Genomic DNA, 18,933 nt, shown 5'->3' on the forward strand with positions numbered 1-18,933 from the left:
AATTTGAAGAACAGCTATCCCAAAGACTCAAAAAGTAATAGCAAAAAATTTTTTAAATATATCAGAAGCAGGAAGCCTGCTAAAAAGCCAGTGGGGCCACTGGATGATCAAGATGCTAAAGGAGCACTCAAGGACGATAAGGCCATTGCGGAGAAACTAAATGAATTCTTTGCATCTGTCTTCACGGTTGAGGATGTGAGGGAGATTTCCAAACCTGAGCCATTCTTTTTAGGTGACAGATCTGAGGAACTGTCCCAGGCTGAGGTGTCATTACAGGTGGTTTTGGAACAAATTGATAAACTAAACAGTAATAAGTCCCCAGGACCAGATGGTATTCACCCAAGAGTTCTGAAGGAACTCAGATGTGAAATTGCAGGACTAACTACTGTCATCTGTAACCTATCATTTAAATCAGCTTCTGTACCAAATGACTGGAGGATTGCTAACGTGATGCCAAATTTTAAAAAGGGCTCCAGAGGTGACCCCAGCAATTACAGGCCAGTAAGCCTGACATCAGTACTGGGCAAACTGGTTGAAACTATAGTAAAGAACAAAGTTGTCAGACACATAGATGAACATAATTTGTTGGGGAATAGTCACCATGGTTTTTGTAAAGGGAAATCATGCCTCACCAATCTTCTAGAATTCTTTGAGGGGGTCAACAAGCATGTGGATAAGGGGGATCCAGTGGATATAGTGAATTTAGATTTTTCAGAAAGCCTTTGACAAGGTCCCTCACCCAAGGCTCTTTAAGCAAAGCAAGCAGTCATGGGATAAGAGGGAAGGTTCTCTCATGGATTGGTAGCTGGTTAAAAGATAAGAAACAAAGGGTAGGAATAAATGGTCAGTTTTCAGAATGGAGAGAGGTAAATAGTGGTGTCCCCCAGGGGTCTGTACTGGGACCAGTCCTATTCAACATATCCATAAATGATCTGGAAAAAGGGGTAAACAGTGAGGTGGCAAAATTTGCAGATGATACAAAACTACTCAAAGTAGTTAAGTCCCAGGCAGACTGCAAAGACCTACAAAAGGATCTCTCAAAACTGGGTGACTGGGCACCAAAATGGTTGATGAAATTCAGTGTTGATAAATGCAAAGTAATACACATTGGAAAACATAATCCCAACTATACATATAAAATGATGGGGTCTAAATTAGCTGTTACCACTCAAGAAAGAGATCTTGGAGTCATTGTGGATAGTTCTCTGAAAACATCCACTCAATGTGCAGTGGTAGTCAAAAAAGCAAACAGAATGTTGGGAATCATTAAGAAAGGTATAGATAATAAGACCGAAAATATCATATTGCCTCTACATAAATCCATGGTACGCCCACATCTTGAATACTGTGTGCAGATGTCGTCACCCCATCTCAAAAAAGATATATTGGAATTGGAAAAAGTTCAGAAAAGGGCAACAAAAATTATTAGAGGTATGGAATGGCTGCCGTATGAGGAGAGATTACTAAGACTGGGACTTTTCAGCTTGGAAAAGAGACAATTAAGGGGGGATATGATAGAGGTCTATAAAATGATGACTGGTGTGGAGAAAGTAAATAAGGAAGTGTTATTTACTCCTTCTCATAACACACAAACTAGGGACCACCAAATGAAATTAATAGGCATCAGGTTTAAAACAAAAGGAAGTATTTTTTCATACAATGCACAGTCAACCTGTGGAACTCCTAGCCAGAGGATGTTGTGAAGACCCAGACTATAACAGGGGTCAAAAAAGAACTAGATAAATTCATGGAGGATAGGTCCATCAATGGCTATTAACCAGGATGGGCAGGGATAGTGTCCCTAGCCTCTCTTTGCAAGGAGCTGGGAATGGGCAACAAAGGATGGATCACTTGATGATTACCTCTTCTGTTCATTCCCTCTGGGACATTTGGCATTGGCCACTATCGGAAGACAGGATACTGGGCTAGATGGACATTTGGTTTGACCCAGTATGGCCGTTCTTATGGCTGTTCTGTGGTAAAATAGATTCTTCTGTCCCCAAGTGCTGTTGATCCAACACCTCTGACCTGTACTCTTGCCAAAACAAAAACAAACAAGCCAAAAAACACCCACTGTGTCAATGCAGCCAGTGTTTATATTTCTCTAAAGTGACACTTTGGCTCTGAAATACCCATGTGACATAACCGGATACCTGCACTTTTTATTGAGTAACATACTACTGAATTTGGATAGAGACTAATAAACGTGGAAAATATTTCCCCAAACGAAGCAGTAAAAAACTAGGAGTAGAAACTAAATTTCTAAAATATGAATAGTGAAATACTCTTGAGTCATAAGTATGCAAATAAAAGAGACGAGAGCATGACATCAGTAACCCAAGTAACCTTTATTTTTCTGAGCACTCCTATTTTAATTATAAGAAAAACCTGGTAATTTATGCACAACTAAATCAGACTGACCTAAATTCTTTTCCTGATCTTGTGCTAATCACTAGGGAAATCTAGGTAAAGTTGTGTTGTCCTGAAATTGAGCTTTGCTGCGATCAAGAAAGCCTGTCGTGTACGATCCCTTCAGCCTGCAGATGACTAGAAATTAATGTGCAGATATTAGAGCCCTTGAGCAGCTGCTTATACAGACATAGAGAGCAGGCATTGAGTCACAAAGAATATTTCGAAGAATGGAGAATATAAGTAAGCTATAAAGAATCAAGTCAAATGTGATGAGCTCATTCATACTATAAATTTGTAATTCTTACCTTTTAATCCAAAATTGGATCTTCCTAAAATATATAGACATTTCTTCAATATATTTTGACCTGAAATAGGAATCCACGGTACACTTAATCTCACAAGGAAGACTTTGAATAATGGTCAACTTCTGATGAGGGATTGTAACATTAACAGATTAACATAAATAGCTGGCTTCTGTTCATTTCTTCACTTACAGTATTTCTTAGGCTCTAAGCCAGAGGTGGGCAAACTACGGCCCGCAGGCCCATCCTGCCCAGCCCCTGAGCTCCTGGCTGGGAGGCTAGCCCCTGGCCCCTCCCCCACTGTCCACCCTCCCTTGTAGTTGTGTCACCGTGTGGGCAGCGTGGCTTGCACCCGCACGCCTCCCAGGTTTAAATAAGCCAGGTTTCCAATAAGCCTGTCCTGCTGCTCTGAGTGGCAAGGTAAGGGGGCAGGGGGAGGGGGGCTTGGGTAAGGGGCAGGAGGTCCCGGGGGGCAGACAGAGGGCAGTTGGATGGGGCAGAAGTTTGGGGGGCGGATGGTCAGGAGACAGGGAATGGAGGGGTTAGATAGGGGGCGGGGTCCTGGGGGGGCAGTTAGGGATGGGGGTCCCAGGAGGGGGCGGTCAGGGGACAGAAGGGGGGTTGGATGGGTCGGGAGTCCTAGGGGGCCTGTCAGGGGCAAGGGTGTGTATAGGGGTCGGGGCAGTTGGGACCCAGAGTGGGGGTTTTGGATAGGGGGTGGGGTCCGGGGGGGGGGGGGCGGTTAGGAGCGGGGAGTCCTGGGAGGGGGCGGTCGGGACAAGGAGCAGGGGGGTTGGATAGGTCGGGAGTTCTGAGGGGGGAGGGAAGTGGGAGAGGGCGGATAGGGGATGGGGGCCAGGCTGTTTACGGAGGCACAGCCTTCCCTACCTGGTCCTCCATACCATTTTTGTGGCCCTTGGGCCAAAAAGTTTGCCCACCCCTGCTCTAAGCACTTAAAGTCATGGCCGGTCTTTTGTATGTAGCAGGTATAAAAGACATGTTTATATCAGAGCCTTGTGATATATCAGTGGGTCCTACCCCTTCATCATATAAATCTTTGCGCACAGTGTTCTGATCTGGGTGTAAGTAGGCAGTCTGCAGATTTAGCTAGAGAAAAATCATAGAATCTAGAATCATAGAAATGTATCCTGAATTCTTAAGCCATTCCTGTTCCATATTAACATAACAAGGCAGAAAATCAATAAGAGATTACTTCTTTACGAGATACTTTCTCAAATCTACCTGGCTCCCTCACATGTGCACACAAGAAAAACCATATGAAGGCTAGCATGTTAAATGAAACAAAGCATTAGCTACTGGCTTCTCCTGACTTTGTTTCTATTAGATCACATGCTTTGAAATAAATCTCACTCTTTTCCAAACCCTTCCATTATTTTACTCATCCAAATAAGGAATGTGCTGCTGAAACAGGACAGGAAGCCACTTCAGTTCCAAGTGAAAGGCTTATTTATTCCAGCAATTGTTCTCGTCAAATCTAAGGTGGCTTCCAGTTTTTATTGAGCTACCCAAAGAAACAGTGCAACAACAACAAAAACATAACCAAATGAAGACCTGAAGAAAGCTCTGTGTAGCTTAAAAGCTTGTCTCTTTTGCCAACAGAAGTTGGTCCAATAAAAGATATTACCTCAACCACCTTGTTTCTCTAATATCTTGGGACCAACACAGCAACAATAACACTTCAAATAACCAAATGATGTGAAGTGGGGAGTGAAATTTGTCCAGGATACAAGTTTAAAATAACAGCATATAGATCTCTAGGCTGTTGTATTCTGCTGCCCATTACTGTAGTATCTCAGCAGGGTGTAGTGTACTTACAGGACAGAAGTGAAGTTCCCCATGTCTCCGCTTTACAAGGCAATACACGTGTCACAAATTGGTGAGTTAAGGGGAGAAGAAGATGCCAATATAATACTATTACCTGAGTGGAGTAGTAACCAAACTTATTGAGACCATAGGAAGAGAAGGGCTTCTGATAAGCTTTTAATGTTAACCTGTAGGACGATTTAAATCTATCTTTTAAAATCTAGTATTCCTATCCAGAAAAACCCTTCAGCCTTCTGTACTGTTCTCTGATCTCTGTCCTTTCCTACTGAATTGCTTGGGACACTGAGTAATTCCCTCTTTCTTTTATTTAATGTTAGACTGTTGACTGTGAGCGAGGTCTGTTTGTTCTCCTGATTTGTAAACACCTGTCACACCATGGTCTTTTCACAACTGGTTTCTGTAAATCAGTTTTCCAGAGAACCCAGTGAGGCGTTCATCAAAAATGTGACTATCTTCCATTAAGTATTATGAATCTTTCTTTGTTTTTTTCAAACTGCAATGAAACAGTCTAGGTTAAGCTCCTTGTAAGGACGTTGTATGTGGTCAGAGTCCCAGGGTGTCTTAAAGGAGCTTTGCAACTCTGGGCTATTCTAAATGCTGTGGAAACAATAATCCGTACTAGAAGACTTGCACTGTATGAAGACTTTGTACCTTGTGCAGACGGATGTCTTTGTGGACAGCTATACAAATTCACTGTGTGGATAGCATGCTGAGTTTTCATAGTATCATAGAAGATTAGGGTTGGAAGAGACCTCAGGAGGTCATCTAGTCCAACCCCCTGCTCAAAGCAGGACCAATACCAAAATCATCCCAGCCAGGGCTTTGTCAAGCTGAGCCTTAAAAACCTCTAAGGACAGAGATTCCACCACCTCCCTAGGTAACCCATTCCAGTGCTTCATCACCCTTCTAGTGAAATAGTGTTTCCTAATATCCAACCTTGGCCTCCCCCACTGCAACTTGAGACCATTGCTCCTTGTTCTGTCATCTGCCACCACTGAGAACAGCCGAGCTCCATCCTCTTTGGAACCCACCTTCAGGTAGTTGAAGGCTGCTATTAAATCCCCCCTCAGTATTCTTTTCTGCAGACTAAACAAGCCCAATTCCTTCAGCTGCTCCGCGTAAGTCATGTGCCCTAGCCCCCTAATCATTTTTGTTGCCCTCCGCTTGACTCTCTCCAATTTGTCCACATCCTTTCTGTAGTGGGGGGACCAAAAACTGGATGCAGTACTCCAGGTGTGTAAAATAAAGTGCCAAATAGAGAGGAACAATCACTTCCATCAGTCTGCTGGCAGTGCTCCTACTAATGCAGCCCAATATGTCATTAGCCTTCTTGGCAACAAGGGCACATTGTTGACTCATATCCAGCTTCTCATCCACTGTAATCCCCAGGTCCTTTTCTGCAGTTTGGGTTTATACAGTACAATATATGCACAGTATTAATATGTTCTTAGAGAAAGGGAGTTGACTGGTTCTGGAAGAAAAGTTTAATCAAAGTTTTTTATACCTGTTACTAATTTTTCAGTGATGGTACTTATTATTATTTAGATTATAGTAGAGCCTGTAGCTCTTTCCAAACTCAAAGAAAGCCACACTTCCTGCCATGAAGAGGTGTAGAATGAGAAATTGAAATACAGATTGAGGGAACTACCCTCTGTCAAGATGGAACTGACTTGCCTTCCTAGACCTGGCAACTTGACAATTTGGTTTGCTTAATCCAGTGTGTGTCAGTGAACTTCAGTGTTTTGACCCTATACCTTACAGTATTCCTCATAAACAAGTCATCAGCTCGTCCTGGAGAGAAGCCACAGCTTAAATTATCTTCTAGACAGTCCATCCAAATCTCTTTACAGCAGGTTCCAGCTGTTGCAGGAAAATGTCTGTGGTGAGTTTCAGCTGTCTTGAAATGGTCACCATGACCCCAGTTGCTGGTATCACTCAAATCCTGACCAGTCCTACTTGAAAATTACTTATTACTCCCAGCATCTCTACAGACACTAAGAATTTTAACCATCATGATAAGCTATGGTACTTTGCGCTCCATGGAGATGAAAGGAAACATCCATTAGTATAAATGGACAAACTGGTTTCTATCATATGTAAAATAAATATATTTTGGGTCAGATTGGGGTGTAAAAGCAAATATATCTTTAATGCTAGCTTTAGGAATTGCACTGGAATCTTTAACAAAATTCCAATAGGCCAGAACTATAAAAGCAGATGACAACATTTTAGATTTAACTTGCTTGTTACAACCACTGAGCGTATGTCTACACTGTAATAAAAGACCGGTGGCATAGCTGCGGCTTGCCCAGGTCGACTGACTCGGGGTTGCAGGGCTAAAATTTGCAGTGTAGACTTTCAGGCTTGGGCTGGACCATGGGCTCTGAAATCTGGTGATTAAGGTTGGCCACAGAGCCCGGACTCCCTACCAGCCTGAGTCAGTTGACCCAGGCTCTGAGACTCAGAGCTGTGGGTTTTTCATTGTGGTGCAGACCTATCTCAATAGGTTTATGAATTCATCTCTGTTAAATGGTTAAGAGAGTTGTATTTTTCAGGTTGTACCTTTGAAACATGACTGCCTTGATTCCATGTGATTTGTTAGTCATTTTATGTTTGAGATGATATTCAGCATACAAATATGATGAAATCACAAACCTTAATCTCCAGGCTTTTGTTTGTTCTTGCACTTTGCTAAATTAAACCTAATGAACACATTACGACTTAGGGAGGAAGGTTAGAAACTCCCAGGGCAACTTCAGATCTGTTTCTGCAGATCAGATCCAGAATGTTTTACAGGAATATTTTTGGGTAGTGGTAAGGTCAGTGCAATCTAATTGAGATCTCTAGCCTTCCACTGCCTGGAAGATAGAGAGCTGCAAGTTCCCTTTGCCCACAGTACCTGCTCCTTAGATGGTAACAGCAGCTGCATATAAAATACAAGAATTTAAATGAGCTGGGATGAATGTAATTTTCATCCCTTGTGGGATGAGGAGCTTGTTTCTCTAGCCAGCAGGACAGAGCCAAAACTTCACTGCCATGTCCTTGTGCATCTGAGTTCCCAGCTGCCACTTAACTCAGTCCACTAGATAGCACAAGGTCAGTAAGCCCTCCAGTGATTGTTTAAAGGTCCCATGATTAGAAAGATTAATATTTCATGTTCCTCTTCCTAAGGCCCTGTATTTAATATACTCAAATACCCATTTATTTTGAATAGATCTTGTAATGAGATTGTTTGGAATACAAGTGGCTATCAAGCTCTCTAGTAGGCATGTTCTTCCATCTTATCCAGTGCAGAAGCTGTACAATGATTGAGCCTAGATGATCCAGGAGGTCACGGAAGTAGTTGCTTCTCCAACAGGGTAATGGCATTCCTATTGCAAAAGACTTCTAGAGAGTAGATTGTGGGTTGGGGGAAAATGTGATTAGTAGGGCACCATGAATCCATTAAATCCAGATGAAAAGACGTATGAAGTATGCCCTTTGCTCCTGAAACCTGATCCCTCTGAAGTCAATGGAAAGACTCTTATTGATTTTGACAGCTTTTTGATCAGGTTCTCAGTGAGCACTTTTGAAGATCAATATCTTTTGATGCTGTTAATTTTCATTTTAGATTACTTTGACCCAGGTGTGGCTAGATCTCTTGACAAAGGTCAGTCTTTAAATGAGAATAATTTTATTGAATTACAGTAGAAAAAAATTACGACTTTTCTGTGTGTTTTCCAGACTCATTGTCCCAGAGCAGCCAAGAATATTTTTCTTCAATGTTTTTAAATGTGTGGGGCAAAAAACTTGCATCAGATTTCAGCCTGAATTTGGCACTTCCTGACTGACTATTCATAAATCCCTTTAAAATCAGGGTTTGTTTATAACAAAAATGTAGCATGCTAATGCAACCATGTCTTTCGCAGCATGAATGGTATCACTGCAGTATGGACAGAGGAAGGTTCCCAATATATTTATTATTGTAAAGAGCTCATTGAGATAACAAAATGATCAAGTGAGCTAAATATTGTATGATGGAAGAATTTCAAAGTTGTCATTAGGAGGCGCATTTGTGGAGAGAGAGAAAGCTCTCTGGGTTTAATTTTCTGTGTAAAGAATGATGGAAGGGTGACTGCTGCTCTCTAACTATTATTACATTGATGCAATAAACTGAGTAAATGACCACAATTGTGGTGTAGCACTGTAATAAATCATTTATCTGTCCACATTCTTTCATTGCTCAGATAAAAATGCAATACAGAGGAATCCTGTATGTTTGAATTTGTGCAAGTGTTTGGGAAAGCAGAGCACCACTATCCAAACATGTTTGCCCACGGCACTTGGAAAACATCAGAGGGTTCCTGATGACCAGGCCTGGTGAGGAGCTCTGTTTTACATCTTGCCTAAAAGATGTCATCTCCAGCAACAATGCCAGTGCCTTGGTTCAGTATTGAAACTCAGAAAAAATGCAGTCAGCAACACCACTCTCTGCACTATCAGGGTTTTCCTTGACTTTCCATCCAAGTGTTGACCAGGCCTAATTTGATTTAGCTTGTTGAGATATTATCAGATCCCATAATATGATATGGCTGCAGATGGAGACTTTATATAGGGAAGATTTAGGGCTTGTCTACGCTTAAAATGCGATAGCAGCACAGCTATACTGCTGCAGCTGCACCAGTTCAGCATAGACACTTGCCTATGCCAACGGGAGAGGTTCTCCTGTTGTTATAGGTGATCTGTCTCCTCAAGTGGCGATAGCTGGGTTGATGGAAGAAATCTTCTGTCAGTCTAGCACTGTCTGCACCATGGGGTAGATCGGCTTAACTACACCATTCAGAGACCCAAGTAACATAGTTAAGCTCACTTAATTTTCTAATGTAGATCAGGCCTCCAGAGAGCAATTTTTCTGCTGACGGAGGAAGCAGTTGTAGTCTTTATAGATTGAGCATCTGACTGAGAGTCAAAAACTCTTGAGTTGTAGGTTGTCATGTGCACATAACTTTACCTCTGTGTCTGTCTCCACATCTGTAAAGTAGGAGAAATAATATTTATAATGCCAGTTTGTGATAAGCTGCTGTAAGGGTGAAGGAGCACCTCCCCTTCCCTTGTGTGCGCACAAAAGAGCTTATCACAACTTATCCTGGAGTGCATATATCTAATTGAGCCACTGTGAGGCTTAATTAGTGAATATTTGTACAGCTCTTTTAAAATGTAGAGAACTTTATAGCTTGATTTCAGCTGTCCATCACCTCTGGAAATAGGCTCTGGGTATCTCAGTTGAGCCACTCAAAATTTGCAGACACTTCTGGGGGAGAAAAGGGGGAGTAGGTAGCAATTTGTTCCAGCTCACAAAGCATTACTGTGTGAACTAGGATAAACCCTGCCCTCCTGTCGCACCCTGTCTTATGCTTTCGCCGCAAGACTATCTTTCCCCTCCTGAGTCACCCCGTGTAAATGTAGTCAGCAACCAGCAGTGTTTCTACGGCGGAGTATAGTGCATGAAATGCTATTCATCTATTTATTGTAGAGGTTTTTTTCCTTTTATCTCTATAGCTATCTAATATCGATTCAAATTTTCTACCTTTAATTCTCCTACCCCCCTTGGCTGGGGGAGAGGAGATTGTTTAAAAAACAAAAAAAACCTCCAGTATTTAGAAAGGAGCCCCAGCCTGATACCAAGGAGATTCTTGCTACTTGAACTCACTTTTTTAAAGGAGACCTACAAAGGATATTTTATTTAAATAGGGTTTATGCACTTCTTTTTTTGCTTCTTTATAAGGTATTTAAAAAAAAAAATCTCTGAAGGGTTTAATTTCTAGAGCAGGTTTCTTTCCTTGCTTGTTTTTACCTTAGAAATAAGCAGGCAGAAGTGCCAAGTTTAGTCTTCCCTGATTTCACAGAAGTATCCTTTTAAGGGTCCCAGAGCACGTTTGTGGAGGGATAACGCTTTGAAGGGCTCCGTGGGGTATACCTTTAACAAAGTCCATCTTTTTATTTAAAAGTTTAGTTATTAAATTAGGTCTTAATAAAACAACTCATAAAATTTTACAGTGTGCATCTGTCTACACTGCAGTGGAGAGCATGCTTCCCAGTGTGAATAGACAGATACACTAGCAGGGCTAGAGCCTGCATGCTAAAAATAGCAGTGTGGATGTTGTGGCTCCCAAAGAGATTCAGAGGAGGCCCCCGAGCGTAGACCTAGGGGGTTGGATGGGCTTGAGAGCCTGAGCTGCTGCCCAAGCCGCAGTGTCCACACTGCTATTTTTAGCATACTAGCTTGAGCCTTGCTAGCACAAGTCTGTCTACTGGCATTGGGAGGTTTACTCCCCACTGTGTAGACATACCCCTAGAGCAGTGGTTACCCAACTTTAACAACCTGTGAACCCCTTTCACTAAAATGTCAAGTCTCGCGAACTCCCTCCTAAAAATGAATATTTCCAGGGATTTTCTCCTTTACCTGAATATAAATGATAAAAGCAGTGATCTTGGAAAAATAAAATTTGTTTTTGACATTCTTATTACACGCTATTTATTATTATTTATCGTTATAGTATTTTTATTACATTATGAAAACTGCAACAATCTTCCAAGGTCTCACTTTCATAGCTTGTATCACTTTGAATAAGCCTGTTATAAGACAAGGCTCCTATGTTTCATCAAGGAGTTTCAGATGTGAAACAGCATGAAGGGATTTAAGAAGCCAACTCGGAGAGTTCCTCCTACACAAGCATTCAGGTCTTGAGCAGTCCGGGCAAACAATGCATGTTACAATAAAGCTTAAAGTTGTTCATAATAATAATTTTAAAAACAATACTAGCTGCCTATTTAATTTTAAAAGCAGCAAAAAATATCCACCTCCCTTTCCATTTCTTATAAGGAGTCTTGAAGTTTAAATCTTCTCAGTGTGATGCTTGCTTTGATCTGCTTAGCTCTTGGAATTCCAGGGGCTCTGTGCTGCTGGCCCTAGGGTTCCCTTTAGGCCTTCTCTGCATCATAACCCCACCTCAAAGGCATAAACCTAATTTTTTCCCCCGTGGGCTACCTTTAAAACCGAATGTTGTCTGTCTAATCCAGTAAAATTACCCAACGTACTCAGAGGCTCCCTAGACCTATTGCTTTTTGGCATTACAATGCCTAGGACAACCCTGTTTCACCCATCAGGATTACATAAGCACTTTAACTGAAATTCATAAGTAAAACCATTAATCAGAGATGTTCCAGACAGATTATTTCAAACATACAGAAGCAGGGCTCAGTGCCCCATTACATCATCTTTATTTGTTTGCATTTTAAAGCAGCAGCTTTGACCTGTTAGTTGAATTCAGACAAAGATGGTTGTCATGTGTAGTTCTGTAAATGATTAATCCTGTTCCATGAGACCACCTTCAGTAATAAATATGAAGGCGTTGGAAGTGGCTTCAGAGTTAAAAATGCATTAAGATTTGCAATTAGACTAGAACTAAAATCCCTTAGTTAAACACTTTGAGTGAATTCAGTCTACAGTTTTTTCACACTAGTCCTTCCTAGGTCATTACGGTTTTCTGTGTGTTTTTTTCTTACATGATTTGTTTGGTCGAGGAAGAATTTTAAAATGCGCCCTTAGCAAATTTTTTCTTGAGAATCTTCCTCCCTCCCTCGTCCCTTTTGATTAGAATAATCCAGTCCACACAGCCACCAAACTCTCTATCTGCACAGAGAGCCTGTTGAGCTGGAGGAGCAGATTAGCCAACTGGGGAGGCTCTGAGGAATGCTGGGATAGATAGGGCTGTGTGGGGTCAGGGAGAAGATGGGAGTTGGATAGCTGATGAAAAATCATTTGGTTCTGCTGCCTTGACTGTCCAATGCAGTGAAGAACTGAGAGCCTTGAAAGACTTAATATGTAAAATTTCAAAACTAAAAATCAATCAACTTGTGTAACAGAGGGATTTTATTCCTGCTTTAACTACAGATATCAAGGCAACCTAAATAATACTTAGTACTGTTCATCTGCAGATCTCAAATATACAAACACCATTCTCTAAATGACCATTTCCCAAGTTTTCCACTAAAGCTGCCCTTGACCTTCAGCTGAAGACCATTGTGCATGAGGAAATTGATTTATGCTGGTCCTATGGGTGGTTGCTTGAGGCAGCTTTTATTGGACTTTGGCAAATGAGCTAACCATGAAATCCATTTTCCTCGCCTGCTGGTGCCAGACTCCTTCAGTTATGTTACTTGCACTGTTGGCACAAGCATGTGATCAAACCGAGTTATCAGTCAGTAGTCACAGGCTGTGTGGTGGTCAAGGTGCCTCTTGCTGCTAGGATCCTGATTGTCCCTTGGAATTTTGGTTGGTTGGTTTGTTTGTTTTAAATTTGGAATAGGAAGGACTAGCTGGCAATGAACCTGTGAAACCAATGAGAATGGCAGTAGGTTTCTGATGAAAGCCATTAGATTAACTCTTGGACCTGAAGCTAGGATCTGAGACACAGGAATATGGCCATTTATCATGTGAGGTGAAACAATAGGGGAAACTTTTTAAACAGGACAAGGAATCACTTATTAAATCAGATTTAAGGAAGGAAGTATGGACTTTCCATGGAACTGGTGGGTGTACTCTCATTGATACTGAACATTTCTCCTGCCTGCCATATTGACTGGCTGGTTCACTCCCAGTTTGGCAGTTTCTTCCTCATAATTGACTGTTTCCTAAATTACCACCCTAACATAGTTCTCCTAGGTCACCTGACTGCAGTGCCTCCCTAGTTTTGCTGCTGAATGCTTCCTTACTCATTAAAGGCCAAATCCAACATCTCTGACAATGATGTAAGGCCAGAGCAATACTACTGAAATCAGTGAAGTTTCTGTGGCTTTACAAGGTGTGTAATTGAAGAACAGAATTTGGCCATGAATATGGTCTTAAGTGTGTGATGGTCTTTCGCCAGCTATGTTACATTTATTCTGTGTCACATCACAAAGAAATAGCTTAACTATTATTGATGGTTTGTAAATTAGATTAGTTCTTTTACAAATTCTGTATGGCTGAAATATTGCCAGAGGGAAATGTTTAGCAATGTTGGGGGGGAGGGTGGGGAGTGTCTGTGTCTTTTAAGCGCCTTATGCAACCTGCAGGATGTAAAAGCTTTTTTTATTTGGGTTTTTTCCTGCTAAATTTCCCCTCCGGCCACATTACAGGAATCACAGCCAAATGGCAGCAGACTGTCTCTACCATCCTCCACATTTTGCAAACTTTATATTTCATTATAGCTACTAATTAGCAATAATTTATCATCTATTGATGAGTTGCAGTGAAAATGAGGGGCAGGGATGCAGGTTTATAAAACAGCCTATGATGGTATTAAAATCCCAAACTATAACTTATTTTAGGAACATGAGGTTATATTGTTTGGTCTCCTCTGATTTATCCAAGCAGAAGGTAGTAGAGAATAGTCAAGTTTTCTCTAATCCCATTTGAGTCATTATTTATCATCATGGATATAGACCGTTCAAAGAGGCATGACAACTCTCACCTGTTGGGATTGAAAGCCAGGCTGCAGCATTTAGCCTTGCTCCCCTCTTTGTGGCTAGCCACTTCCCTGGGGCATATTTCCACTTCTTCTCCAATCCCTTTGGAATGATTTGCATCTTGAGGGCTCTCAGATGGAGCAGTCCCTATACTACTGCTTCAGGTGGCCTTTATGTATCCCCACCTTCAGGATCAAATCACCTATGCCATAAGCTTCCAAAGTCCTCTGTTAAGCAGGGTCCACTCTCTGCTCCCTCCACTTGTGGAGGGTGCTGAGGGTAATAAATGGGGGAGTAGTCCCAGTTGCCCTTCAGTTTATCCTAACCATTGAGGGAGCAGTGAGAGGGGATTGTATCCAGTGTCTTCAGTGCCTGCTCTGTTGGTTTTCCTTTATTTCTTCCCTTCTAGCAGGAGTGGGGGAAGCAGCGCTATCATTGTTTGTAATTAGTTTTTCTAGGTATGTCTGCACTTAAAATGCTACAGCTGCGCTACAGCAACGCTTCAGTGTAGACCCTATCTATGCTGATGTGAGAGTTTCTTTTGTCGCATAGGTAATCCATCTCCCTGAGAGACAGTAGCTAGGTTGATGGAAGAATTCTTCCATTGACCTAGCAGTTTCTACTCTGGGACTTAGGCCTGGTCTACACTAGAAATTTACTTTGGTATAAATACATCTCTCAGGGTTGTGAAAAATCCTCACCCCTGAGAGATGCTGCTAAAAGAATTCTTCCATCGACCTAGTTACTGCCTCTCAGGGAGATGGATTATCTACGCCAATTGGAGAAGCCCTCCTGTTAGCGTAGGTCAGCGTTCTCAAACTTCATTGCACCGTGACCCCCTTCTGATAACGAAAATGACTGTATGACCCCAGGAGGGGGGACCGAAGACCAAGCCCCTCGCCCCAGGCAAGGGTCCAAAGCTGAAGCCAAAAGGCGTCTGCCCGGGGCGGGGGGCATGTAACCTTAGCCCTGTGTGATGGGGCTTGGGCTTGGGCTTCAGACTTGCTGGGGTCCAGGGCCAACACCAGCTTTGGCGACCCCACTCAAATGGGATCGCAACCCACGCTGGGGTCCCAGCCCACAGTTTGAGAACCCCCGGCGTACGTTGTGTGTATACTGCAGCACTGTAGTGGCGCAGCTGCAAGAGTGCAGGGTTTTAAGTGTAGATGTACCCTTAGGTCGTCTTAACGATGCAGCTCAGGAGTGTGGATTTTACACACCCCAAGAGATGCAGCTAAATTAACCTGATTTTCTAGTGTAGACCAGATGTCAGTGAATCAGCCTTTCTTAACAGAAGAAAAAGAAGAGGAGGAGGCCCATGTGGCCTGGGCATCATATGGACCAGCAAAGGCAGAGGGCTGCCTCACACAATCCTGCTGCTGAGTGAGATTTCTTGAGGCCTGGTCAACTAATGGAATCTTTGCAAGGGCCATGGACAATCTGTCCTTTAGCAGGTAACTCCAAATGATGGTTTCCTACAAAAATGCGTCTCACTTGTTCAGCTAAACAATTCAAAATCTGTTTGGAGAGGAGGTTTTAAGCATGCACGCATACTCTGATGGTTTGTTTGCAGTTGATGTCACGTGATAGTACATTGCTGATGCCCCCAGGCAGAATGCATTTTGCCCTGGACTGCTCCCATCCCTCTGGCCAATAAGAAATGTTATTTCTCTGAAGGGAGTAAATTTTACAGTATAATGCTTTAAAAATAATGCACACACAATATGGTCCCCACACAGATTGAATTATTGAAAGTTGTTGAACTAAACTTTTTAGCTAATATTAATGTGTACTGTGAATAAAAATTAGTTGGCATTTTAAAAATTAAAGCGGAAGCAAATGCAGTAGTATGAGAAATCTGGATCTCCTGTTTCAAAGTTGGGATGCAGCAGGTCTGTGCGTAAGAGGAAGTGTGCATGTGACATGCTGCTAAAGTCAATCTCCTGTGATAATGGGAAAGATGATAAAGTAATTTTACGTGAACCATATGAATATTACACTAGGTATTGTGCCACCATTCAGCAGCCTTGTCTGGTGCTAATTATGTCATCAGTTATATGAAATGAAAGAGGGACTAGCTCTAACCTTGCACCCAAATATTAACCCGAGTTCCTTAGTTTATTTTAGACAGTAATTGAAAATGTCCAATGAACGGAAAACCTGTAGGTTTTGCCATGGGCAAAATGAGTTACTCCAGAGATGTGACAACCAGGGACCAAACCTTAGTCAAGACAAAATTAAAAATCATTCTGTTCCCTCTTCCTCTTTTTAACAGAAACTCCTTTTAGACTAACAGCTGAGATCTAAACTATATTGCAGTAAGCAAATATTTCACTGTGGCAGCTAGTGGACATCCTGTTGCACTAATTACTGTCCCCTGCATTCTCTTTGGATTTCATTCCTGTTCCCATAGAACATACGTACTAATGTGTTACTGGGATGATTGTGTGTCAAATTGATTGGGGAGAGGGAAATACATTGAATGGTTCATGTTCCATGTAAAAGGCACAAAGTAGACATTTTCAGTATAATTCCTGTACAGTCTCCTGGCTGGAGTATATATGAATGTGAGATCTGTTCTGTTTGAACAGTTAAAAGATTAGAATTATCCATGTAGTTTCATAGTAAAATTTCACTGCATCTGATAGTACACAAAAACTTTTTAAATAGTTCTAAGAAATAAGTCCTATTAATGAGATAAATTCTATATCTCCTCTGAGCTGTAGTGACTAGTCCAGTGTTGTGAGTCAGGCATATTCCTAGAGTACAACCTCAGAATTTATTGGTGTTGATTATTTTTGGCTTAGCTACTAACCATTTAGCTATAAATCACCTTGCATTTTTTTAACTGGTTTAATCCAGCAAATAATGAAGCATGTCATGTTCACTGTCCCCTCCTGTTTGAATTCCACCACCAAAGATTTATTATTGTGATGCAACGAGTCTGTCATGGCAATTGCTATACATACATCTGCTGCCGCCTATATATCTGCTGAGTAATTCCAGTACCATTACTTCACCTTTGCTGTTAATTGCACTACTGCCTCATGAGAGAGAGAGAAAGGTTTGAATTGGAGACTGACCTCCACTTGGGACAGTGAATAGAAGCTGCTGCCTATGCTGTTCCTGTTCTGGGGATCCATAGAGACTTCTTTTTCTAGGGCTCTCTATATTCCAGCACTCAGTTTACTGTCACAAAAATTATTAATGATAAAAACACACTGATCGTAGTGCCTGAGGTCTGAGAAGGAGCAGCGTCCAGACAGGTCTGTTGTTGCATAGATATTGGTTGTCTATATTCTGTGGAAAAAATATAATTAGGCAGCAAGGCTGCATGTGGTGAGACTTCACTGTGAGGCCTGGCCTATACCTAAAAATTAGATTGACCTACCTATGTCACTTAAGGATATGAAAAATGTGGTGCCCGAGCCTCATAGGTAGATCGACCTGATCCCCGATGTAGATGTGGCTAGTTTGGTGGGAAAATTCTTCTATCGACCTAGCTACCGCCTCTTGGAAAGATGGATTACTACATTGATGGGGAAAAAACCTTCCGTCAGTGTAGGAAGGGCCTATACCATGGTGTTACAGCACAGTGTAGACATATCCAAAGAGAGGAAGAATGGAGTGTAAATGTCTTCTTCAGGTGACTAAACCTTGAAACAAAGCTGATACATTATAATAGCAAAAAGAAAAGGAGTATTTGTGGCACCTTAGAGACTAACCAATTTATTTGAGCAAATAAATTGGTTAGTCTCTAAGGTGCCACAAATACTCCTTTTCTTTTTGCGAATACAGACTAACACGGCTGCTACTCTGAAACCTGTCATTATAATAGCAAAAGCCAATTTATTGCAGCTGTCTTTCTGTTTCCATGGAAATAGTTCCTGTTTTATGACAAGGGACTATCAAACCAAAGCATGCATCACTGGAGGAAGGGACTATTGCGCTATGTTACACAATGTTTTTTTTCTGGCTCTGAAGCCATTTTGCAGAGGGGCTTGGGCGAATAACTATTGGTGTCTGAAATTGGCCAAAATCTTTCTCTTGTTTCTGCGTCATAAATGTTTGAAAGAAATTATTTTAATCACAGGGTTATCACATTTCCCTTGAAACATGCATTATTTTCATAGATTACCTTGCCAACCACGGCCGTCTGAGTGAGCCCGAGGCCAGGCGCAAATTCTGGCAAATCCTCTCTGCGGTGGAATATTGTCATAGCCGAAAGATTGTGCACCGTGACCTGAAGGCTGAAAATCTCCTGCTTGACAACAACATGAACATCAAAATAGCAGGTACTCAGAATACAGTTGATTCTAAATAATACCTTATTAGTACCCATGGAAGCACCTGGTCTGCTCCAACAAATCAGTTCTTGTTGCTCAAGAGATTCCACTAACAGTAAGAAGTGGAAAGGCAAAAGAGGGCAATATTTTGCACTGGTGGGTAATTTGTGATGATGGCAATAAACACCAACTAAAAATAACTCCTAGTTTTAGTTCCTTTTTGTCTCCAGGAGAATGGAGCAAATTTGTAGAGTTTGGTGGGGTTGTTTGTTTTTCTTTTTTTTTTGGTGGGGGGGGAGGTGGAGCGGGGTGGTTGGGGTTTGTTTTTTTGGTTTTTTTTTTTGTAGTATCATGACACCTCATTAACACTGCCAGATGTGCAGGTTAAAACAGAATTAATCAAATAACTTCTTTCAGCATAAAAAAAGCTCAAAATGGAAGCCTATTGATTTTTTTTTTTTTTTACTCTGCATGATTTCATTTTAATAAATTTAGACACAGCAGATGTTACATGCAATGGGATAATTTTGCTGCTTGTTACTTCATTACAATTCTGAGAACCCTTACAGACTGATTTTAGCCCTGACACTCTAGCATAG

The 18,933-nt window shown here is 41.6% G+C and overlaps 1 protein-coding gene across 16 annotated transcripts in view; it reads left to right on the top strand.

The window, feature by feature from the left end:
• Window positions 1-18,933, top strand: part of SIK2 (salt inducible kinase 2) — a 115,626-nt gene that overhangs the window by 39,953 nt on the left and 56,740 nt on the right. For 13 of the 16 annotated variants that reach the window (XM_073321217.1, XM_073321205.1, XM_073321201.1 and 10 more), the window contains one exon: window positions 18,182-18,343. The exons of 1 other annotated variant lie outside the window; for it this stretch is intronic. In XM_073321217.1, the coding sequence (XP_073177318.1) occupies window positions 18,182-18,343 (162 nt within the window). Of the gene's footprint in view, window positions 1-15,304; window positions 15,503-18,181; window positions 18,344-18,933 lie in introns of all 16 variants that reach the window. 2 more of the 16 variants (XM_073321214.1, XM_073321215.1) reach the window with 2 other exon arrangements.

Source organism: Lepidochelys kempii, chromosome 22, assembly GCF_965140265.1.
Source record: "Lepidochelys kempii isolate rLepKem1 chromosome 22, rLepKem1.hap2, whole genome shotgun sequence".
Classification (NCBI taxonomy): Eukaryota; Metazoa; Chordata; order Testudines; family Cheloniidae; genus Lepidochelys; species Lepidochelys kempii.